This window comes from Zalophus californianus, chromosome 2 (assembly GCF_009762305.2).
Source record: "Zalophus californianus isolate mZalCal1 chromosome 2, mZalCal1.pri.v2, whole genome shotgun sequence".
NCBI lineage: Eukaryota > Metazoa > Chordata > Mammalia > Carnivora > Otariidae > Zalophus > Zalophus californianus.
The window spans coordinates 25,066,428-25,091,705 of NC_045596.1; the positions used below are offsets into that span (position 1 = coordinate 25,066,428).

Genomic DNA, 25,278 nt, shown 5'->3' on the forward strand with positions numbered 1-25,278 from the left:
CACCTCTCCCCCCATTTCTGCTGCCTGCGCCCGCCCAAACAACCGCGCGCTACATCTGCTCGTAGACTTTATTGGTGTTTGTCTTCTTTAAATCATTTTGCCTCCACACACAGGTCTCGTAAAGGCATAGTAGCCACTCTGGACGGATTTCTTTCTTTTTTCTTCTTTTCATCTTAAATTTTCCTTTAAGGGGAGGCCCTTCGATGCCTATAGATTGGGTAGACGAGCTGAGGGCCAGCCAAATCCCAACAGCAGCCTCTTTGCTCTCTTGAGATGGTAAGATTGTCCCCAAATACCTCCTGCCCGTCTCAGCCCACTTAATCCTGGCGGGCCCCCTTAGCCACTGAAATAAATGAAGAGCAAACGGCTACAGTTTTAAAAAACACAAGCACAACTGAGATCTGATGAGGCGGGCTGCAGTGGCTGTGATTGAAGACTGGGGAAGCCTCGCGTGGGGGAATACCACGTACGATGGAGTGGCACAAAGTCAGAAGAAGGAGAGAAACGGAACTAGGGACACTTCGGTACACAAAGTTGCCATTAAAGTTTATTTCCCTTTTATCCAGATAGGTGACGCTACACTTTGCCAGTTACTAAAGGCTGCAGGTTTCTGCTCAGAAAATAACACCGAGGCTTCCAACATGTGTTTATTCCCCAGGCGCGCGCGCACACACACACACACGGTCTACCCCGTAAGCAAGCACGATGACAGGAATGCCAAGCATTTAAACAAAGACAGGCACCAACCCAACCCCCAACCCCAGCCCTCCAAAGTCTGCACTCCCAAAAAAGGATCCCTCTCTGGCTCTCTCTGGAGTTTGATGCTCTCTCTCTCTCTCTCTCTTTTTTTTTTTTTTAACCACTGCAGCCCATCATGGTTTCTCAGAACAGCAACGTGGCTCCCTGGGCGCACGCAGGATCCCCTAAGCCACCCTTAACCATGCCCTAACCAAGATGCTAAATCGCGAAACGGAGACACTTTGGGGGGTGGGGGGCATCGTCTGAGAAGGGGGGAGGAAAAAAAAAAAAGAAACCTTTCCTGACACCCGCTTCAGTGTTCTCACACGCGCACTAGGCATTAATCAGGGAGAGGAGGAAATTTACCAGCCCCAGGGAGGGAAAGCAAGTGCCCCGACTGGACTGTGGCTGCGCTCGCTGGGGAGAGGGAGAAAGGCTTTGGCTTAAAGGGGACGGGGATTGGCTGGATTGTGCACACAAGGAGTGGCCCCCGGAGCTGAAGCTGGGCTTTCCGGAGCGGGCCAGCTGGTTAGTACCCCCTTCTGCCTTCCTCCCCTCAACCCTCCTCCCTCCCTCTCCGCGAGTGTGTAGTTTCCGCGGCTAGGCTGCTACCGCCGCCGCCGCCGCAAGCAGCAGCAGCTTCAGGGACAAGCTTGAGCCGCAAGCCAGCCAGCGAGCTCCCAGCAGCAGCCGCCACTTTGGGCAAACTTGCGGGTTTCCGGCTCGCGGCTAACTAGCGGGAGCTTCCTATTTGCCATTCAGCGTCTTTGAGCCTTGGCAGTCCAAGGGCGGCTAGCGCGCCCGCACCAGACTCTCCTAGACGCAAAAGGGGACGAGACAACTGCGGAATTCACCCGCCGTGCCAGGGCACTTCCGAGGCAACAACCGACTGGCACTTTTTCTCCCCTTGGCAAACTGATTTTTTTTTTTTTTTTTAAGCTACTTGGCAGCTGTCTCTGACTCCACCTCCCGCTCACCCCCTCCCCAGCGCCTTTGGCTTTTCTTCGGAAATCCGGACAGAATTGGGCATCTTTGTTAATTGCCGTTGGGGGAGCCCGGCCGGGGGCTTTCACCAGGCCAACGTCGCCTGAGCACCGAGCCTGGTTTGCTCACCTTTGAACTGCAAAGGGATCAAGTTCAGCTCGAGTTGCCAGCATTGGGACTGGGAGGGAGGAGAGGGAGCGTGCAGGAGAGAGAGTGGGAGAAGGGGAAAGGGGAAAGGAGAGGAGGGAGGAGAGAGGAGGAGGAGGGAGGAGAGAGAGGGAGGGAGGGGAGGGATCGAGAGAGCGGGGAGAGAGAGAGGCTGCAATCTCCTCCCTGAATCGCGCACAGCGCTGCAGATCCCAGTGCTCCGAATTGCGGGCCGAATGCAGGTGAGGAAAGGCACGGACTCTGCGGCTGCGAACCCAAACTTGGGCACCGCGCGGTGCGCACGGCTCAGCCTTTCGCCCCCGCGGGCGAACGGCTGCTGCGGTTTCAGGCGGCGGCTTCGTGACTAATGACCTTGCGCAGAGTTGTTAAGAAAAAAAGAGAAACCCGAGCTCTTGGGGGTGAGAAGGGACTGACTCTCTGGGCGTCTCTGAAGATGGCTCGGGCTGCTCTTCGGCGCGCGGGGGGAACCCAGACGTGGACCGCTGTGTGACGCGAGTGGTCTCCACTGCACGGTGCCCGAAGCGACCTGCCAGGAATTTTTCATTCTCGATCTGTTGACTGGCTCCCCCGCTGCCAGAGCGGAGTCAGAGTTCAGACTGGCTTGTTGCTGGCCCCAGCGCCTCGTGCAGGAAGCAACTCACGTTTGCCTGGGCAGCCGGAGCAGAAGCTGGGTCTGGAGTGAGTGGCTGGAACGTGAATTGGACTCAACTCGAGTAGCAGCAAAGACGAACGGGGTTGGCAGGCGGGGGAGGCTGCAGGCTTGTTCCCCGCCGCTTCCCGGCTCCACCGCCCGCCTGCCGGAGCGGTTCCGACCCCATCCGACAGAGCGGGGACTGGAGCTCGGGATCCACCGCCCGCTGCGGGGATGACTTTGGGGGGGCGCCGAGCCCGCGGCGCGCAGTGTCCCGTGAACTGTGAGTACTGCGACTAAACGGCGGCCGGCGAGCGGGCGATTAGCACCCATTGCATGAATTATGAAACAATAACTTTCAGAAGAAGCAGAAGGAAAAAAAAAAAAAAAGAAGGATTTATCGCTGGTCCCCCTGGCCGATTCCGCACGGTGCTCTTGCCCCCTCCCTCCTCTCCCTTCCTCCTTTCCCGGAGAGAGAAGAAGATTGGGAGGAGGGCAGGCGGCCGGCCCTGGAGGAGGGGGGCGCCGAGGGGGCTGTGATTAGAAGGAGCAGTAGCAGCAGCAGCAGGAGAAGATGCTGAGGATGCGGACCGCGGGATGGGCGCGCGGCTGGTGCCTGGGTTGCTGTCTCCTCTTGCCGCTCTCGCTCAGCCTGGCGGCCGCCAAGCAACTACTCCGATACCGACTAGCCGAGGAGGGCCCAGCGGACGTCCGCATCGGCAACGTCGCCTCGGACCTGGGCATCGTGACTGGCTCGGGTGAGGTGACTTTCAGCCTCGAGTCGGGCTCGGAGTACCTGAAGATCGACAACCTCACCGGCGAGCTGAGCACGAGCGAGCGGCGCATCGACCGCGAAAAGCTGCCCCAGTGTCAGATGATCTTCGACGAGAACGAGTGCTTTCTGGACTTCGAAGTGTCGGTGATCGGGCCCTCGCAGAGCTGGGTGGACCTGTTCGAGGGTCGGGTCATCGTACTGGATATCAACGACAACACGCCCACCTTCCCGTCACCCGTGCTCACGCTCACGGTGGAGGAGAACCGGCCGGTGGGCACTCTCTACCTGCTACCCACCGCCACCGACCGTGACTTCGGCCGCAACGGCATCGAGCGCTACGAGCTGCTCCAGGAGCCCGGGGGCGGTGGCGGCGGCGGCGGCGGCGGCAGCGGCGGCGAGGGCCGGCGTGCTGGGCCTGCCGACAGCGCCCCCTACCCCGGGGGCGGCGGGAACGGCGCGAGCGGCGGCGGCCCCGGCGGCTCCAAGAGGCGGCCGGACGCACCAGAGGGCGGCGGCGGGACCAACCCCAGTGGCCGCAGCAGCGTGTTCGAACTGCAGGTGGCCGACACCCCGGATGGCGAGAAGCAGCCACAGCTGATCGTGAAGGGGGCGCTGGATCGGGAACAACGCGACTCGTACGAGCTGACCCTGCGGGTGCGCGACGGTGGCGACCCGCCTCGCTCCTCTCAGGCCATCCTGAGGGTGCTCATCACCGACGTGAACGACAACAGTCCCCGCTTCGAGAAGAGCGTGTACGAAGCTGACCTAGCCGAGAATAGCGCCCCAGGGACTCCCATCCTGCAGCTGCGTGCCGCCGACCTGGACGTGGGGGTCAACGGACAGATCGAGTATGTGTTCGGAGCGGCTACCGAATCCGTGCGGCGGCTGCTGCGCCTGGACGAGACGTCCGGCTGGCTTAGTGTCCTGCACCGTATCGACCGCGAGGAGGTGAACCAGCTGCGCTTCACCGTCATGGCCCGCGACCGCGGGCAGCCCCCCAAAACCGACAAGGCCACAGTGGTCCTCAACATCAAGGACGAGAACGATAATGTTCCGTCCATTGAAATCCGCAAGATCGGGCGTATCCCACTCAAGGACGGGGTGGCCAACGTGGCCGAGGATGTTCTGGTCGACACCCCCATTGCTCTGGTACAGGTGTCCGACCGAGACCAAGGCGAGAATGGGGTAGTCACCTGCACCGTGGTGGGTGACGTGCCCTTCCAGCTCAAGCCGGCCAGCGACACAGAGGGCGACCAGAACAAGAAAAAGTACTTTCTGCACACCTCGGCCCCTTTGGACTATGAGACCACCCGGGAATTCAACGTGGTCATTGTGGCGGTGGACTCGGGCAGCCCCAGCCTCTCCAGCAACAACTCCCTGGTTGTCAAGGTAGGAGACACCAATGACAACCCGCCCGTCTTTGGCCAGTCCGTGGTGGAGGTTTACTTTCCGGAGAACAACATCCCTGGAGAGAGGGTGGCCACGGTGCTGGCGACAGACGCGGACAGTGGGAAAAATGCAGAGATTGCCTACTCTCTGGATTCCTCTGTGATGGGGATCTTTGCCATCGATCCTGATTCTGGGGACATCCTTGTCAATACGGTGCTGGACCGAGAGCAGACAGACAGGTATGAGTTTAAAGTTAATGCCAAAGACAAAGGCATCCCAGTGCTGCAGGGCAGCACCACGGTGATTGTGCAGGTGGCTGACAAGAATGACAATGACCCTAAGTTTATGCAGGACGTCTTTACCTTTTATGTGAAAGAAAACTTGCAGCCCAACAGCCCGGTGGGGATGGTCACAGTGATGGATGCAGACAAGGGGCGCAATGCAGAGATGAGCCTCTACATAGAGGAAAACAGTAACATTTTTTCCATTGAAAATGACACAGGGACCATTTACTCTACAATGTCTTTTGACCGGGAACATCAGACCACATACACCTTCAGAGTCAAGGCTGTGGATGGGGGGGATCCTCCCAGATCAGCCACAGCAACAGTCTCTCTCTTTGTGATGGATGAGAATGACAATGCTCCTACAGTTACCCTTCCCAGAAACATTTCCTACACTTTACTGCCACCTTCAAGTAATGTCAGGACAGTAGTAGCTACAGTGTTGGCAACAGACAGTGACGATGGCATCAATGCAGACCTTAACTACAGCATTGTGGGAGGGAATCCCTTCAAGCTGTTTGAGATTGATTCCACCAGTGGTGTGGTTTCTTTAGTGGGAAAACTCACCCAAAAGCATTATGGCTTGCACAGGTTGGTGGTGCAAGTGAATGACAGTGGGCAGCCTTCCCAGTCCACCACGACTCTGGTGCATGTGTTTGTCAATGAAAGTGTTTCTAATGCAACTGTGATTGACTCCCAGATAGCCAGAAGTTTGCACACCCCACTCACCCAGGATATAGCTGGTGACCCAAGTTATGAAATTAGCAAACAGAGACTCAGTATTGTCATTGGGGTGGTTGCTGGAATTATGACAGTGATTCTAATCATCTTAATTGTAGTGATGGCAAGGTACTGCCGGTCCAAAAATAAAAATGGCTATGAAGCTGGCAAAAAGGATCATGAAGACTTTTTTACACCCCAGCAGCACGACAAATCTAAAAAGCCTAAAAAGGACAAGAAAAACAAAAAGTCTAAGCAGCCTCTCTACAGCAGCATTGTCACTGTAGAAGCTTCTAAACCAAATGGACAGAGGTATGATAGTGTCAATGAGAAGCTGTCAGACAGCCCGAGCATGGGGCGATACCGATCTGTTAACGGGGGGCCTGGCAGTCCTGACCTGGCCAGGCATTACAAATCTAGTTCTCCGTTGCCTACTGTCCAGCTTCACCCCCAGTCACCAACTGCAGGAAAAAAACACCAGGCCGTACAAGATCTACCACCAGCCAACACATTTGTGGGAGCAGGAGACAACATTTCAATTGGATCGGATCACTGCTCTGAATACAGCTGTCAAACCAATAACAAGTACAGCAAACAGGTAAGATGTATTCCAAATATATTTAAATATCCCACAAAAGGCTAATAACTCTGAGACAGAGCATCTTCTGTGAAGTTTTGTTTTCTCTCTTTTAAAGCTATTATTTAAAAATTTAATGGCAGTAATTTAATGTTAATTCATATATCATTAGTTGAATACAGGCCATCTACACGAGGTGCACCATTGCATTTTCCAAGTTACCAAACCAGTGTTTCCTAACCTACCTCAGAACATATTCAAAGTAAGCAGTACTTTATACTTGACAGTACTAATGCATCCTACATTTTCTGTTTTCAGGATAAACATGCATGTATTGTTTGGGTGGTTAGTTTTGACTTGAAATTATTTTGTTTTGTGGCTACTAAGTGGATAATTACATCCAGGGAGAAAATTTCTAAAGTTACTACTGGTGCCTATGCAAATTGGACACTATAAAAGTTTTAACTGTGTTATGTATTATGTAGGATTTTACAGATCACAGAGGCTGGTTCATGCAAGTATAGTACCAAGTCTGAGATAATTAAATACTGACTACTTTGACATAAATGTTGGCTTAAAAATATTCAGTACTATGCAAATATCATACAAAACCACATTTTTTATTTTATTTTATTACGTTATGTTAATCACCATACATTACATCATTAGTTTTTGATATAGTGTTCCATGATTCGTTGTTTGCATATACATTTTTAATACTTCAGTGTCTGTAACAATTAGACTTCTGTGAGGCTATGCAGTTAGCACTTGCATTCTTCATGTTTGGTATTACAAGTTTATAAGCAAAAGTAAAGTACATGACCCATTTATTATTTAAGCCAAGCAACAGAAATGTTCTTGTTTGATGCACTGTGTACAAGAAAATTTTGGTCTGCATTGTGATATCCTGACACTATTAAAGTTATATGGAATATTTGATAGAATTGTTTTTCAGTGAAACGTGGAAACAGTTTAAAAAAGCATATTTTGAGATGAACTTCAGAAAATCGAAAATTTATTTTTGGAAGTTGTGCTTGTGTGATGTATGTAATGCTTACAAAGTTTACTTTTTACACCCACCAAGGTCTGACACTCAGCAAGTAAAACCTTTGGAAACTGCTGTGTCTAATGCTGTAGCAACCCCACTAATAAAATACCATATGTTTCTTATCCTGAGAACTCATCTCAAGAAGCACATTTATGACTGTCAAATAATATTGAATAATAGTTTTTCTATTAAATATGCTTTGCATGTGGAATGTGCAATCTGAGAAGAATTAAGGCAAAAGAAAAACTTGTTTTATAGCGTCATTGAAGATATGATTGATGGGCTCATTAAAGACATAGAAAAAAGATACTAATTCCTTATTGCTTTCATAGTTTTAAAAATCAATTTCCTAAAGAAATATTTGCTACTTAGAGTACCTTACTGTAGCTATTTGGATAAGGAGAAACAGACTTAATGTGGTTTTATATTCAATTGTCAAAGCAATTCAAGAAAATACAGGCTTGAACTTCATTACATTAAATGGCTTTTGAAAATTCATGATGCCGGTGAGCCTGAGTTACTTATTTCTTTTAACCTGAAATTTATTAAGGGGAGAGTTTATATTTATTGTGTTATTGCTTTACCTGGAGTTAGAAGAAGATTTTTGTTTTGTTTGTGGTACTTTTATCAGTTTTGTAAACAAGGACACATCTAGTTAAAATAATACTATATTTTTAAGACTGACTTAGAAACACCCACAAATAAATTTATATCTACAGAAATTTCTTTGGAAAATGATAACTTGTGGTGCAAACGTGTGTGAAGTGAACGTTCTGCAGAATGTTTACTTCTTCGCTGTCATCCTAATAGGACGTTTTGTCCCGTGGCTGAATGGCATTTGCATTATAAATTGTGTAATCTTAAACTTTGGAGGGGACATATCAAGTGGCAGATTTATAGATATTTTATACAAACCCCTCACATGATCTGTGCTGTCACTTAAGCTTTGTTTGGCTCATCAAATGAGGTTGGCTCTATATTCTTGAGCATTTAAGACAGCCAATATCAAGACTGTTGTGGCATCCTATTTAAAAGGCAAAGTGATAGGCTTATAAATAAACTAATGTATGGTGTTAGACTCTTAACAGAGCAAAGAAGTCCATATACCAAAATAGAAAACCTGCAAAGCCATCAGTATAAATCATGCAGTTTGCCAAAAGTGACTGGAAAGCTTATATGTCGTTCAGTATTCAAAAGATGTGTAAAGTTTTAACCATAATAAATAGCTGAGCCAAAATGAAATAAAGGAGAATGAAACACATTCCCCTTAATGTAATTAGTAATAGTAATTGATACTCTTCATCTCTTCAATATTGCTGTCAGGGGACAAAGGATCCATTTACAAAGTTACATTCTGTTTAGACATCTGACACAATAAACAGGATCTTTTTTGTTCTGATTTTTGTTTGTACCATAAGGAGATGATTTTCTATTTTCATTTTAAAAATATATTAACTTTAATTGTTATACAACTGCCAAAATGTATTTTCTGTGGTTAAATTTGATGTAAGATAAAATAAAATAAAGAACACAAGGTTTTGTTATAATTCCCCCCTTTGATACTGAATTTATCTAAGGAAAACCCTGAGGGATGCCATATTTTAATTGCTTATGATAGGGATTAATTAAAAATCAGAGATTTCATCTGACATAAAGCCTTCATTTTGTTTATAATTTTCTTGAATTGCCCTACCATAGTTCTTTACCTGTGATACAATGGAAGTGATATCTGTTTACAGTGTTCTTATCTTCATAAGAATTAGACATTTCAAAGTGTTGCTCCTAAATCCTGTTAATGGTTATATTATAATAAATTAAATGGCTTTGTGGAAATAAGCTTGTAAATAATGCTCTTCCCCCTTTCACAGGGTCTAGAAATTTTCAAATCAAGCTTCTATAGTTCCTCTTTGGCAGAATCTAGATGTGTGTTGCAGAGTTGCTGTATTATCTTTTTTCTTTTCTGAAAATCACACCTTAGCAAAACTGATGATGTAGCCCAGGTTTCCATAGTTCAGGCCTTTGCAGTTCAAACAAAAGCCTTTGCTCTCAACTAAATAATGTGTCTAGTTGAGCAGAATGTGGATCATTGACAGCATTATTGAGATTCAGTGTCCACCTTTCCTTTGCTTGGCAAACCTGGTTATAGTGGTTGTTCAAGTTTTGTGACTTGGAAGTACAATTGTGCTTTTGACTTGTAAAATAAAGGCAGAGGCATTCTATTTTTCTACTTATTTTTTAATCTTCAGAGTTTTATTATGTGTTAAATATTTTTCAATTTTCTTAAAAAATAATATAATTCCAAAAGATCAGTAAGCATATAAAAGTATAGTTACTACTTTGTTTATTGTTTTTAGGTCCTGTTGAGTTTATTCATGCCATGCTTATATATAGATAATGCACTGGCAAGTAAAAATTTTATTGTATTTAGTAAATGGAAAGGAAAGTACTTTACTTTTGGCAAGAGTAGAGAATACAGCTTGAATAAACATTAATTTAAAAACCCATTTGTAGCTGATGCAGAAATACTCAAGAAAAATTCATATTAAGTCCAGTGATAGTTTCCCTTGCCTTTGGAACTGCAGAATGTAGTCTGAATAATGTTCTCTTTAATTGATCAAATTGTATTCAATATATTCATTGTATACTCAGTTAAAAAGAGAGCAGAAATTATTTTTTTAAATTACTTCCAGTCTGGAAGCAAATGGGTGACTTGCCATCATCTATTAGAGTTTTCAGCACTGAGAAAACTAAACGTCAATTTCTTTGTGTATATACATTAGACCATACATACTACAGTAGAAATGCATCTTCAGAGTGATGCCAACCACAGCTTCTAGTTTCAATTTGATAAGCATAATTTCTACAATATGATTCTGCTGTGTATAACCAAAAACACTTTTAGGAAGTACAGTGCATCTGCATATGGTGGAATTTTTGTTACACTTGGCCTGATATAATAGACAAGTGGCTAGTAACTGATGAAAGGTTACGTCTTTAGTCAGGAGCTATGTACTAAAGCAACATTACCTAGATCTCTGGATGTCTCTGAATAAGGAAAGGGTCATCCACTGATTTGATCTACCTTGAATATATAAATTTGTATGGAAGTCCAAGTATGACAATTTGAAACTTATCTCAAACTTATCCCAAGTCAATAAATAACTTAGACATGAGACCACAGAGTCAATTTAGAGATTTAAGTAAATCATGCAGCTGGATAAATATAGCAAAATCATTCTTTCTTATTATCTTCTATTTTTGAGTAATTACATACCTTATTTGTGGAAAAGTATATACCTGATATCTCTTTCTCTCTCTCTCTCTCTCTCTCTCCACACAAAAACACAGATAAATTCAATAGACCAACTATGATGCCATTAGACTTTTATTTCACTGTGATATTCATTTGTTAATATATGGAACATATTTGAACTTTCAACACATATAAAATTGAAAGAAGATATAATAGACCATTTAGTATTTGTATCTAAAATCACTGGAGTCATCACATTTTAGAATTAAAAGATATCATCCAAACCAGTTCCTTCATTTTATATGAAGAGAGACTGAGGACTTTCTCTGTCTGTACTACTGGGGTGTGAATTTGGTTTTCTGCTGGTTCCTTGACTGATGCAATGAAACTTAAGAAATTGAGGCCTTTATGGTAAAGTAATTAGGATGAGATCACAAGATTATTGAGGATCCAGTGTGGATACAAGTCATGGAATGCAGAGGCCAGTACTTCCGTTTTTTTTTTTTTATCATACTACCTTTACGAATAAAATTGAACTTATGTAACTTTTTCTGTATGTCTTTCAATAGAGACAGAAATCTGCTGAGATTTACCTCTGTCTGTATAACTATATATTTGGCTATGAAGACTGACTCTTTTGCAATAGAATAGAATTCTGTTTTAGGCTATAGTTTTTATCTGTAAATTATTGGGGAAATTATAATTCAAATTTTATAGATATTCAAAAAATAGTAATGGTTCTTTTCCCCTATGTAAAATAGCAATTGATGATACTCATTGAAGTAACTTAACATTGTTTAGAACATATATTCAACAGGTTAATTGACAGAATTTTTAATTTTAACAGAACCGTGACAACAGATGTAAGCTCCTATCTGGGATTAGTATCTCCTCTATAAAAACATAATTTTAATTGAAATTAATAGAAGCTTTCTATACAGTGTGTATGAAAGTTTATATGCATTCTAATAATTCAGGATATTAATTTCAAGAATAAAATTTGAACTGTTTTAAAAACTGAATATGGTGTGACAACCGTTGCTTCACAATAGCCACCAATGCTGTTAGATATTTTACCATCATTTCTTTTCCTGGGACAGGATGGTGGTGGAGGTTATGCTGGAAATTTAGTATAATAATTGTTTAGAGCTTTATGTTTAAGCTGTATATAAGCAATTTCTAGACTATAGCAAGGTTCCCCATCCATTTATTTACTGTGACTCTATAGAAATAGTAAGATCTGTTCATATAGATCTTGAGTCAGCTTTACTTTTCTCTCTTATTTATTTTAAAAGCCCTTAGAATCTTTTCTAAAGTAGGGACTCTGTTTCGGAACATTACACAGTGCTTTATTTAGCATTAGTGTTGTGGGAGAAATCACATTCCAAGAAGAATTGAACTGAAACCACTAAAACTAATCTTAATTATCACTTCTGGTGAATTAATGTTTTAAAGGCGGAATAAAGGTTTATTTTCAGGAGTTTGGTGATGTTTGTACTGAACTCTAATGCTGTGTACAAACAAAAAAACTATTAAAGCTTCTGAGTAGGATTCATCTGACAAGTTAACTTTTTCCCCCTGAGCATTTTTATTATTTACAAACAGATAATTTGTAAATAAAAATTCTCCGCAACAAAACCTCTACCACAGCATTCTGATTGGGTATAAGACATTGGGGAAAAAGTCTTCCTCGGGCTTTTTTTTTTTTTTATCTGCATAAATCTTTATTTTCCTTCTTTCAGATGCGTCTACATCCATATATTACTGTGTTTGGCTGAATTCCACTCTAATATGATGCTCCATTATGCACCATACTCTGATGACCTTGCTACTCCGAAACCTGCTGGAGCCTGCCCTTGGCCGTGGGGTGTCAGCCAATCACTCCTTGTTTCCCTTGTTGTGCATTGGATTTTCCAGGTTTTTTTCCCCTCATTTCAGGAAAAATACTTTTGAAATAAAAACTTATAAAAGAAAGCAGTATTAATAAAGAAATGTGCTACTAATGGATGTCTAAATCACCAGGAATTCCATTCTCAAAGAGTTGGTTAGCAGAAATTAAAAAAAAAAAAAAAAGTCCCAAGGCACATTTCAACAATACTTTTGAGATTCTAGCTTTGTGTGGACCCAGGACAATTAAGCCTATTGAGTCTTTGTCCGTAATACCTTAAATACCAACTTTTGATAAAATCCTAAGTTGATCAATATTTTTAAAGGGCTATGGAATCAGAGTCTTTTCCAGGCCAGTGAGATAGTGTGTTAGAATAAAAGATAGTGTCTCCTGCTCATTCTGTGTGTGTATTTCTAGATGGCACTGTGTGTATTTGTGTGTGCTCCTACACATCTATATGCAAGGACTTTGAGCAATATTTATGAAAAGTATTGTTTGTAAAACAAATTTGAGAGATTAATGTTGTGTTAAGCAGTTACTGCCAATGGACTGGTTTAACCTTAATCTTGAAAAATTGACCAAAGAATCTGTACTAGCTATAGAATTCTTAAGTTTTTGTTGTTAAATTCCTTAAGAACATTTGCAATCTTTCACTTAGATTTCCTGAAGTCACTGTAGTAACATTCAGAAAGAATTTGTGGCTTCCTGCTTTTGTGGTACATTTATCTGAAGGCTATTCTATTTGATGTCAGATAACATAAATTCAGGCTGCTTCCGAGAATTCAGAATTTAGATATTGTTGAGAGAGAGAGTGGCTGAATTTTAGTTGTGTAAGTGATATTCTAGGTAAGTCAGGGAATACACTGGGTGGTCCCTCTAACTCTCTATGTTTATATATTTATGTCTCTGTTTGTTGTATGTGTTTTTGTGCCTAAACATAAGTGTTCTGTGTGTAAAGTTTGATAAATTTATAATACATTTACCATATCATCTGCCCTACGAAGTTTTCCAAAAATTTTGAAATACTAAGAATACCAGATTCTTGTTTTTTTTTTTTTTGGTGATTTATTGTCACTATAAAAGCCCTTTAATAAAAATAAATAAATACTTGAAGGATATTGGGGCGCCTGGGTTGCTCAGTTGGTTTAGCATCCAAATCTTGGTTTTGGCTCAGGTCATGACTCTGGGTCATGAGTTGAGCCCCATGTTGGGCTCCGCGCTGGGCATGGAGCCTGCTTAAGTTTCTCTCTCTCCCTCTCCCTCTCCCCCTCCGCCACACACACACACACACACACACACACACACACACACACACACAGACACACACACACACATCCTCTCTAAAAAACAATAATAATAAATAAATATTGGAAGAATACTAAAATGTAGAGTGATAGGAAATGTACTTTAACCCATGTAAATCTCTAATGTATATATTTCAAGATTTTTATTTTATTAGCTGTTTAATTTTGCAAAAATGACATTTTCAGAAATATTATTGAAACTGTAGTGAAATTCCTGAATAAAACCTAATTATCCTCAAGTTCTCAATTTGTTTTGAGCACAAGGACCAGTATAAGAAGCTGGTGAAAGAACACTTACTACCACTTTCTGGTTCTTGAAAATGTCATGTTTCCTCATCAAAAATAATAAACTTCCTTAGGTAAACGTAAAGTGTGAATCCTGTAACAAATAATAGCAATTCTAAAACAAAGTATAGAGGAAAAGAGTCCAGAATTTTGGGATAATCTAACTGCAACCACATAGAGAGGATATACATAAATACTTTCACAAAGAACATTCTAAGGCAGCCTTTTGAAAACCTGAGTTGCAACACATTATTGATGCATGATTCAATTTAGTGCATCTCTACCACAATTAGAAAGATGTGAAATAAAACACAACCATTCCAAGTACATCACCGATATAGTAAGAGTAAATGTTGTGTGCAATCCTTATTGCAGTTGTGTATGTGTGTTCCTGTTCTTGGTTGCCATGGAAAAAAGTGTGTTTTGTTGTGGAAGCAGTTGAAAAGGGTTCAGAACCACTGATGCAGTTGTTTGGGTGGGAAACTATGGCTATTACTGGGAAAACATATTAAATCAAAACAAAAAAATAACACTCCCAAAGATTTTAGTGTACTGTTTAGCTGAATCAGAATCATCAACAGCATACTATTCCAGAAGCATTCATCAACCAGCAAAAAGCTTGTGAGAAGCCTATGATCATTTCTCTGTGTGTATTTGTGTGTGTGTTTTAATCTTCGAACATGTCACCATTGGTTCCTATTTTGCACCAATTTCCTCTTTCTCCCCCTTTCTTGCCCCCAATCGTCATCTACCTCGGGTCTCTTGATCAGCCTCCTTTGTGATTACTGGAATTTACCACGTAGGGAGGTGCCTGTGGACAGATGGAAACAGACTGAGAACAAACTATCTGATACCCTATAAATTTCAGCATTGGGATATTTTGTTTTAATAATAAAATAATATTTTATTTTCCATCACAAAATCTAAAGAAGAAAATGAGAATGTTAGAGACTGGTTTAATCACTTTTAACACATCTAATATCAGCACTGGCACTGGCTATGCAAAAAAATAATAAAATAGAGTCTTTATCCTCATGAAATTAGTGTATTATAAAGAAGATTATGCAGCAGAAAATTATAGATTATATTTGCATCATGCTTCTTAAGTTTCAAAGCATTGAATGCTATGTTTGCTCATTTGCTCCTTGGAACAATCTGTGAGGAAAAGCACCATTGTTATTTCTGAGGTGGGGAAACTGAAACAAGGAACAATTTATTTATGACTGATGGAACTAGCTTAAGAACTTTATAAGTCTTTGAAGAAATATCAGGTCGGAATTCAAGTGTACTGCGAGCACTTGGGGAAAGTTGTGAAATCTGTGCTTTTGAATACAGTCTGTTTTCTGATTTATCTGGGTAAAATCACTTCAGGAGAACTCCTTAGAACATGTCCCAGGTTGTCAAACATTTTGCAGTCATAAACTGCAATTAATACTACCAAAAACAAAACAAAAAACAAACAAAAAGGCTGTGGGTATAATGTGCAGATCTAATTAATTAACTGTATTTGTAAACAACACCATATGTGATTTAAAACAAACACCTTAAGAATTGAGTAAGTCACTTTAAGTCTAACTGTATTTTTGAAGCTATCTCTAGAAAAATCCAAGGCCCTTAAGAAGTAAATCCACAGTTATGTCTCTGGGAATAATTTTCAATCTATAACTTTGCAAAACACTTTTCTTGGATGTGTGTGATTTTTTTCCATTCATTTTATAGAGATTGTATTAATTTGCTGGATCTTTAATACACAGTGCAAGGCTTTGGCATATGATTAAAACGATGGCTAGAACAAGTGTCTACATAGATAGGCGGTGCAAAAATAGGCAAGGTAGGCAAGGTATATATATATGAAACTCACAGGGACTGCCTCCAAATCTGTCTGGTCTATCATGGTAATCCCAGTGCTTAGTAGAGTGCCTGGCACATAGGAGACACTCATAAATATTTGTGGAACAACAAACAAAGGGCTTGGGCTTTGATGCTAGATACCCTGAAGATCCCTTCATATTGGATTACTGGACTATGGTATGTCCACTTTTATATCAGACTCTGAGTGTCCTGATTGTTATTGTCTTTCCCTGCTGGGTGGACTTCTCCATGATAAAAGGCTACCTGCCGGGCTGGCTAGAGTCCCTACCTTCTCTGTGTGGGTCTGACTCTCATTTCAGTAGCAAATGAGAAATACTCTCATTTTCTCTCCTTCCTCCTTGGTGGTGGTGTCAACACCAAACCCTTAAAAAAGATAAAATTAAACTATTAAGTAAATAGGCAAAGCAAGTAAGGGAGGCACTGGCCACCCAGTAGAGTTCTGATATATTCTGAAGGGGTATGAAGAAACATGCAAACATGCTGGTTTTCAGTATTTTTCTTGCGATCCTTATTCTCATCTCGTACAGATTCTTATCTTTATCCTTATCCCTTTCCTTATGAAAAAAATAGATACGTATATGCCCAAGCATAGGCATGAGTGTCTGTATTCATCACTTTACATGTTCTCGCAGATATTATTCATTCACTGTACCAATGCATGCTCACCGATAAAGTATAAGTTTCCGCTTTTATTTTGAAAGCCCATGGTGAGCGTCACTTTTAAAGGTGAGAGCCTGGAATATCTGTAAAGAGAAACATGAACTTAGTTTACTAAGGAAAGAGGTCTAGAAGAGAGAATATGCTCTTGGAGTGATGAGCAGTGAAGTGGGTGCTGAGAAATGTCTTACAACTACTTAGTGTTGAATCACTCTGTGGTACACATGAAACTAATGTAACATTGTGTGTCAACTCTACTCAAAAAAAAAAAAAAATACTCCTTAGGAGCCCATATTCTAAGGAGCGCTCTTAAATTGCAAATGCAAATTGCAGATGACTTCTGAAGGAGTTGGGTTTAGTCTTTGGCACACCCTGGTGTAAATTGCTTTAAGCACATAACTAGGTCAGCACCTCACAAGATCAACAGTCCTGAAGAAATGAGGATTCTGCTTAGAGCCTTAGGGGAAGGATGAGTAGCCTTCAGTAGTTTTAAAGACTAGAACTCTGTTAAGGCACCAAGTGTCTCCAACTCCAGCTAGGCATCCAGGATGTAATGAGATTATATCAGAAAAAGGAATTTCAGGTCTGACAAAAGCAAATGTTTGTGGCCTTGAATTTTGGCCCAAGGCCCCGGTAACCGTAAGAACAGTACGTGGCTTGATATGATTGCAAGATTAGTGTCAAAAAGTAGTAAACACCCACTTCCTCCCATTTAGACCAGGTGCTTTGGCTTGGTTTGGATTTTGTTTTTAGTCTGGAATATCATGTCCAACTGCTCTGTTTCCATTCATTTTCTGCTCCCATACTTTTGAGAGAAAGATAAGACCAAAGAAGTAAAAAAGGAAAAAAAGAAAAGCCCACAACCACTGCATTAGCAACATATCCACCTTCTCCCTCGTATTATTATTAGACTACTGTAATTAAAAAAAGTGGCCACATTATTGCCATGTAGTTGATTCTTGTCCTAATTTCATTCAATTCTCAGAAATTGGATTCTAGTAGGTCTGCACTATAGCCTAGAAACCTGAATTTGTAACACTGCCCCCTTCTCAGTTCTGATTACAGATGGTAGGTCAGGCTACAACAGTTCTGGGTGGGAGCCCCTGAAATTCCTAACTTCTATTCGGTAGTTCACTTCTCGAAGGCCTCTGGCAAAATAGAAAATGAGCTGGATAAGACAGTCTGAACATCTGCCTTCTTGTCCCGGTTCTGTCACTGATTGGCCAGTGTGACCTTGTGTAAGTCCTTTCGAGTCCGGAAGCCTGTTGAAACCGTCCTCTGTCATTTTACTTAACAACCCCTGCTCTGAGTGCATGACAGGGTTTATGAGGGGGGTCACACAAAACAATTGGGGCTTTGTCAAGCATTACCACAATTTAAGGTAATATTTCTAGTCATCCATAAATTTTTCTAAGCCGCCTTAAGATGCATTTACACATTTGGCGTATTTTCACTACCCATTATATTAAAAAGTTTCTTCGTTTCGTTTGTTTTCCTTTGGGGGAAATTTGTTTTAATTTGTCCTACTGCTTGTTTGAAGCATCTGTTAATCTCTTTTCCTGATTCATTTCTTCAAAGTTACGCTGGTCCCTGATTAAGCTGCAACAGGTGTGTGTGTCTCTACCTACGGCAGCAGGTCCTGGTTATTATCAGAAAGACTTTCAGTGCCTGTTGACGTCTAGATAGTGAAGGAGGAGAAGAAAGAGCTCACTGTTGTAAAGCAAGTGGTTTAGGAACGGCTTGTAACAGTTTGATATTATCTGATAGCCATTTTCACACTTAAAAAATTCCATCGTTTTTTTCAGTTATTTCTTCTTCCGTGCAATCTTTCCTGGGAATTTTGTTTTCACACATCATGACTAGTCTCTAAGAGCCATCAGTTACTGAGCTTTTATTCTGCGACAATCACTCTGCTAAGGGACGTACTACATTATAGTATTTACTCCTTTCTAACAACTCCAAGAGGCGGGTCTTATTATTATCTCCATGTGACATATGTAACTGGGGAAAAGCAAAACAGAATCTCTCCTAGATCCCATCCCTCTCCATATAACAGGGTCCACTAACTCCCTATAGTCATCTCCCCTCCAACGTACTTCTCTCACCGAATCTGACAATTTTTATTAGCGTGGTGGTATCCCTGATAGATTTTAATTTACATATTTAGCATAGTATCCCTGATAGGTTTTAATTTACATAGGTTGCGGTACGCATTTTATTCTAGTCTACAATACCTCCTATGTATTCTTAGCAGGTTTAAAAGAGAATCAGTATCAGCTTGCTAGTGCTGCCATGGCAAAATACTAGAGACTGGATGGCTTGAGTAACAGAAGTTTATTTTCTCGCAGCACTGAACACCGGAAGTCCCAGATCAAGGCTCTGGAAAATTTCGTTTGTGATGAAGACTCTCTTCCTGGTTGTAGGCAGCTATCTGCTCAGTGTGTCCTCAAATGGCCTTCTGTCTCCCTTCCTCTTTCTAAGGACACCAGTTCTAATAGATTAAGGCCTCACCTTCTGACTTCTTTGAACCAAATTACCTCCATAAAGGGTATAACTCCACATCAGTCACGTTGGGGTTTGGAGCCTCAGCATATGAATTTTAGGGAGACACAACTGAAGTTCATTTTTTAGCTTATTACCTCTAAATTTTTATGCACATCATTGAATGCTTCCTGCAATTTTCAACCTTCACAGGGATTTGTGATATTAAGTAGCATCTTAGTTATTTTAATTTTGCCAACCAATAAGTGCATCTAAGTATATTTGTTAATATAAAATCAATCGTTATATAAAATAGTCCAAGAAGTTTTCCACAAATGTAGGAGGTCTTTTTAAATGATGATAGTAATATGTAGTCTTACATTTCTAGTATATTTTCAGCATTAAGATCCAAAGGAAAAGCAGTAGGAATTAAGTGGGGAAAGAGTCAGTTGAAACTATAATAATGTAGGTTTAATAATCCCTCTTTTCTAAGGACAGTCTCAGTGGATTTTCATGCCCAGTGGTTTAATTGGTCTGACAAAGATCCAGTGGGTCTGAGTTCTCATGGCATATGGAAACTGCCAAACATGTACTGAATCTGGTACCACACTCTGAGTGACTCTTCACCAACTATTGATATGTATGCATTCAATACACTGCATCATTACATGAATCCACGGACACATTGAGGATTTTTTACTGTGCCTTTTTATTTGCTTCATAAGTTTAAAAATTCATGTGATAAAATATGTAATGAGCAGCCTAGGAACTATATATATGTCCAATGGGATGTAAGAAGTGGTGATTTTGTTAGGGTAATACAGGGTAAACTCATCAAAAGTCAGGAAGAGGAACTCCTTCTTTTCTGGCCTTTGGTCAGAATTTCTAGGCAATGGACCATGACAGCTGAATAGACTTTTTCTAAGAATTACCTTTCTAAGCTTCTAGAGCTAATTTTACATTTGACCTCCTATATTAAAAATGGCAGATTAATCAGTTCTTTTTTTTTTCAGGGAAATGACAATAATCATGGCATCAACTTAAAGGTTTTTTTTTTATTGCATCTGAATCTGCTTTTCATTGCATTTTAACTGTTGAACACAAGGATCAATTTTAGATAGAGATGGCATGCTATATGTCATTAAGAACAAAAGATGGCAATACCTATTTTTTCCAAACCAGTGCACACTCTATTAGGTCAGGAACATTTAATTTACTTTATTACTAAAACTTCTTGCCTTTTTCTCTAATGTTTTACCTTTAATAAGAAACTAGTGTCTGTGTGCTTGTGCATGTATGTATAATATATATATGCATTTATATATGTACGGACGCAGAGGTAATACAGTTACCATTTCAGAGCAAACAATGAATGAGTGATTATTGTATGCCAATTATGTGATTGTGGGCAAAGCATTGTTCTAAACAGTAGAGAAGCAACAACCATGAAAACAGATAACAATCTTTCCCCATTGAAATTCCATTTCAGTGGGGTAATACATAAATAATAATAGCTAAACTTATATTACATGCCATATCCTATGCACTGGCCAACATATTTTACCTATATTAACTCATTAAATAGGTACAACTACCCTGTGAAATAGAGCTGATTATCATTACTCTGTAGATGTGGAAAGTCACACACAGCAGGGTTGAGTAATTGCTAATGACCAACACAATTTGTAAAGTGGCCGAGCAGAGGGTCAAATAAAGGGGCCACACCCTCAACCACTACGTAGTGGTTGGTATGCGAAGTGGACAGAACATGTCTAATTTATGGTCAACTAGTTCTAGAAGAATGAAATTGGATTCACGTATTTCTCTTAAAGGCTTCAGTGATATTTTAACCTTTCTATCTTAATATCTTTTATACTCTGTTCTTGAAATTAGATCCCTCAGTCCAATTTTTTTTTTTTAATAGTACCATCTTAAACCTTAACCAAAGTTAAAATCAAAAGATGGGAAGGTAGATTTTAGACTAGTGGGCGCTTCCTCCTTCTACCCACTCTCTGCTCTTGGGAACACCTCATTAATATGTTTTCCTTTTTTGTCATTTACCTTAGTATTCTTTACTTCACTCAGTATTCACATAGTCTGTTATGTATATTATGAATACAAGAAACATAAATTCATTATTTTTATAAATTGCCATTTTATTTAGGATAGGAAATGCCTTTTTATAGAGAATAAAAGTTTACCTAGAAGATTTTTAAAACATACATTTTATTTACCTTTTACCAGAAAGAAAATACATGTTTCTCTTTTGGGTTTCTGGTTTTTGGTTTCTAAATATTCACAACATTTGAAAGAAAGCAAAGTAAAAGTGAATTCCTTATAAAATATTTTTTTGTAATTTATTCTGGTTTTCCTCAAATTAGTTGCTCATTATTAAACATTCAATTAAAATGTGACCTATATCATGTCATAGTTTTGCTCTTAAAATATAGTATTATTCTATTTATTTATGAGACATGTTTTCAGTTCCCTAAAATGTGAATGAGTACAACCAAAGCCCATTTGAAATACATTCTTTATAAAAATAATGATTTACTAATTTTTGCTATGACAGCATTTCTTAATGTGTCGATGACACTTTTTATTATAGGATATTTATTCAACTGAATAAATGTCTCTGAACATGTACCTTTGTAATATAACTCTGGGTTCTGTTATGTAGTAATTTTGTATCTTACGCTCTGAAATGATATTTGTATACTACTGGAATGATTTAAACTTTTTAAGCTTTAAAACTATTGAATCAAATTGTTGTGGTGCCACTTAAAAATTTGTAGAATTTTGTTTCATTAATAATAGGTATTCAAAATATTGCCAGCATTGCAGTTATTTCCAACTAACGGAAAGAAAGTAGGATAAAATGGTAAGGAATCCATCTCGTCTCCTCCGGGCCTTACTTGAATTCTTACGGAACCCAACAGACCACCTCTTTAACATTCTCTTAAAAATTTCACTCCCATTTGGAAACAACCATCTTCAAGCCAAACTACTCTGGAAATTAGTCATTGTTTATTATTGGCTTACTAAATGCAGGCATCTTTAATACATTCTAAAATGACTACATCAGTAGAGTATAAGTAAAGTTGATACCTTTGGTTTGAGCTGGAAAGCTGTTTGAAATTTAGCGTCTGAATATGGGCAATCAGTTACGAAATCTGTAAACATCAATGTAGATATTGGTACACTTTCAGGGAGGGAAAAACAGAAGAAAAAAACGCAGTGTGTTTTGCGTAACTACAAGACTCTAGTGAAATTCTGCATATATTATTATCACTCTAAAAAATGATTCCTGGATACACCTTGTGAGTTGTGTTGTTTTTTTCTATTCACTTAGATAAGTGGGGATTGTGTTGAATCTTCAGTAATAAATAGCATGAATACCTACTTTAAACAGTAAGCAAGTAATAATAATGAGTGCTTATGTATCCTTGAGAATTCACAGCTATGAATTTTTTTTTTTTTTTGTTAAGTTTTTATTTATTTATTTGACAGAGAGAGACACAGCGAGAGAGGAACACAAGCAGGGGGAGTGGGAGAGGGAGAAGAGCAGGCTTCCCGCCGAGCGGGGAGCCCGATGCGGGGCTCGATCCCAGGACCCTGGGATCATGCCCTGAGCTGAGGCAGACGCTTACGACTGAGCCACCCAGGCGCCCCTCACAGCTATGAATTTTGAACTTTTTGATTTTTTTTTTTTTTTTTTGTAAAACAGACAGTTGTTACTACAGCACGAGGCAGGGACTCCTAATGGCAAAGAAACATTTTATAATCACTGTAACTGCTCTGTTTAAGCCTGAGAAGTGGTTTAATGAAGATCTTTGTTTCTATATGCTTATGCTTTTAAATATTACATACAATATTGTTTGCAATCATTAGAGGATGTGACATACTTAAGGGACATAAAGTGTCCCCACTGTGTCACATACAGTTGAACAGTGGATGTGCAATGTGAAGGAAGAAACAGATTATGGCTTATAAAATAAATTCATTGTACATAGTACTTTTATCATCTATACAAATATGTCTGTCTACCTTTCTCGTCTCTACATCAGCAATTGCTCAGTCTACATTTCAGGCCACATAGCCGCCATGCAAAGAAAAGGAGAGTGATTTGTGTGAAGCCTACACAAAGGAAATCCAGCCATATTTCTAGCCCTCAATTATTGTGTCCTGCATGCTTGTGCAACTTACCTTGTGTTCACAGATGACCTGTGTGGTGCTTTTTGGATTTGTAGCATTAGTAAGAGCTCTGCCATTTGAGTTGTGAATTTAGTTTTGCTTTTGTTAAGCGTCAGAAAGAAAGAAACTATTCATCACATTCTGCTTCCTATAAAGAGATGTTGAAATGCAGAAAGATCCTCACATCTAAAAGCATGCCTTACCACACAATATGCCTCCACATTAGTGGCTACAATCTGGCTGAGAGGCAGATGCAGATTTTATAAGATTTATTTTGGTCTTGATCTCTGAAGTTGAGCAGATCACTCAACTTTTCTTTATCTCGTGTTTCTAACTTATTTGTCTCTCCATGGGAAAGGTAAGAAGCTGTAAAAATCAAACAGTGAATCATTGGCTATTGGATGAATGTAATTTTTATTACATATTATGGTAAACAATCTTTGGGGAGGATGGAGGGAGATTAAGCCAGAACGAAGTGATGGTTCTAAAAGCTGCAGCCGACCTATTTTCTTTTTTAAAGATTTTATTTATTTATTTGACAGAGAGAGACAGCGAGAGCAGGAACACAAGCAGGGGGAGTGGGAGAGGGAGAAGCAGGCTTCCCGCTGAGCAGGGAGCCGATGTGGGACTCGATCCCAGGACCCTGGGATCATGACCTGAGCCGAGGCAGACGCTTAATGACTGAACCACCCAGGCGCCCAGCCAACCTATTTTCTTAGAAGAATTAGTTTTGTTTTTTTTATAAGACTATCTTCTTATCAAAATTAAGCGTTATGTTGTCATTTTATTCCTAGCACTCATCTGCAGGAGAATTGAAGACATATTATTTTATCACTTTCAGTAAAAGCAAAAAATGTCTTATTGAAGATAGGAAAAGAAACATACTTCAGAACTGGAGAGGAAAGTCTCAAGTTACAAAAAGAAAAATAAAAGGAGGGTTTTGTTCAAGGGGCCAAAAAAATATTTGGCTGAATTTTTTTTTTTTCTCATTTAAGCTGGTTTCATACTGGGGCCTTTTTTTTTTTTTTGAATAATTGAAAAAGATGGGTGGGGAGGAAGTTTTTCATCAAAGGCAAAAGATAGTAAAAAATAAAAGTATTAAGGGAATAGAGATAGGAAGTTGTACCTTTTCTGTACTTTCATGATTGCCTACATTGCCCCCCTAAACTTATAATTGAAAAGCTCTGAAAAAAATTTCAAGCTTTGAGGAAAGTGTTAGAGGGTAAAAGATAACATTCTGTGATCCTTCAGCCCTCCAATCTCTCAATCTCTTTCTTTCACACACACACAGGAGTGCACTTTCGCATACCCTCACAAAGTCAAACTATTTTGTTTTTAAATGAGTCACACATTTATCTTTGCAGACTAATAATAATAATCAGTTCAGTGAGCATTGAAATTTTGGAGGCATACTGGCATTTTTGAAAGCTGCTTTTAGAAAAGTTATTAACCATCTCACTAGGTTTCAAGTTGTGGAGGGAGATTGCTAGAATAATGATAGTGAAGCGTACATTCTGCATTCGGCAGTCTCCTAGAAGACATTGTACTGTAGGCAATCCGTGTCTCCCTCGATCCTTCAGGGTTCTCTACAGCAGAGTCAGTTTATGATACCTGAGGTGTTGCTCTTTTCTTTTCCGGCATCCTGTAAGCTTTTACACTTGCTCTATCTTCATTTTTCCCACCAAGCAGGCTGAGTTTTCTCACTGTCTCAGACGTAGTCAGATGTCAGTGAGTACCAAGCGGAGAAGTGATAAGAATATTTTAAACACTGAATTTTTTTTTTTAAGTTTTTGTATCTCAGTCGCACTGAGAAAGCTACAAAGGACTAACAAATTTGGGATTCCCAATATGCCTTGATGGCATAACTACAAACTATTAAAAGCAAAGGTAGAACTCAAAGTTTGCTTAAGATGTGCTCCTACCAACCTATATGATCATGAAATCAGGAAAGACCTTAAGTAAGACAACTGGAGGTTACGTGTCCAAATGAGTCTTCTTCATTCATTTATTTAATGCCCGATTATTGATGT

The 25,278-nt window shown here is 40.4% G+C and overlaps 1 protein-coding gene across 6 annotated transcripts in view; it reads left to right on the top strand.

Annotated features, from left to right (window-relative positions):
• The first annotated feature begins 542 nt into the window (after positions 1–542).
• PCDH7 (protocadherin 7) overlaps positions 543–25,278 on the top strand; it is a 414,159-nt gene continuing 389,423 nt past the window's right edge. For 5 of the 6 annotated variants that reach the window (XM_027598712.2, XM_027598709.2, XM_027598710.2 and 2 more), the window contains exon 1: positions 543–6,287. In XM_027598712.2, coding sequence (XP_027454513.1) covers positions 3,096–6,287 — 3,192 coding nt within the window. In that variant the 5' untranslated portion in view covers positions 543–3,095. Of the gene's footprint in view, positions 6,288–12,309; positions 13,533–25,278 lie in introns of those variants that run through there. The other variant, XM_027598713.2, reaches the window with a different exon arrangement.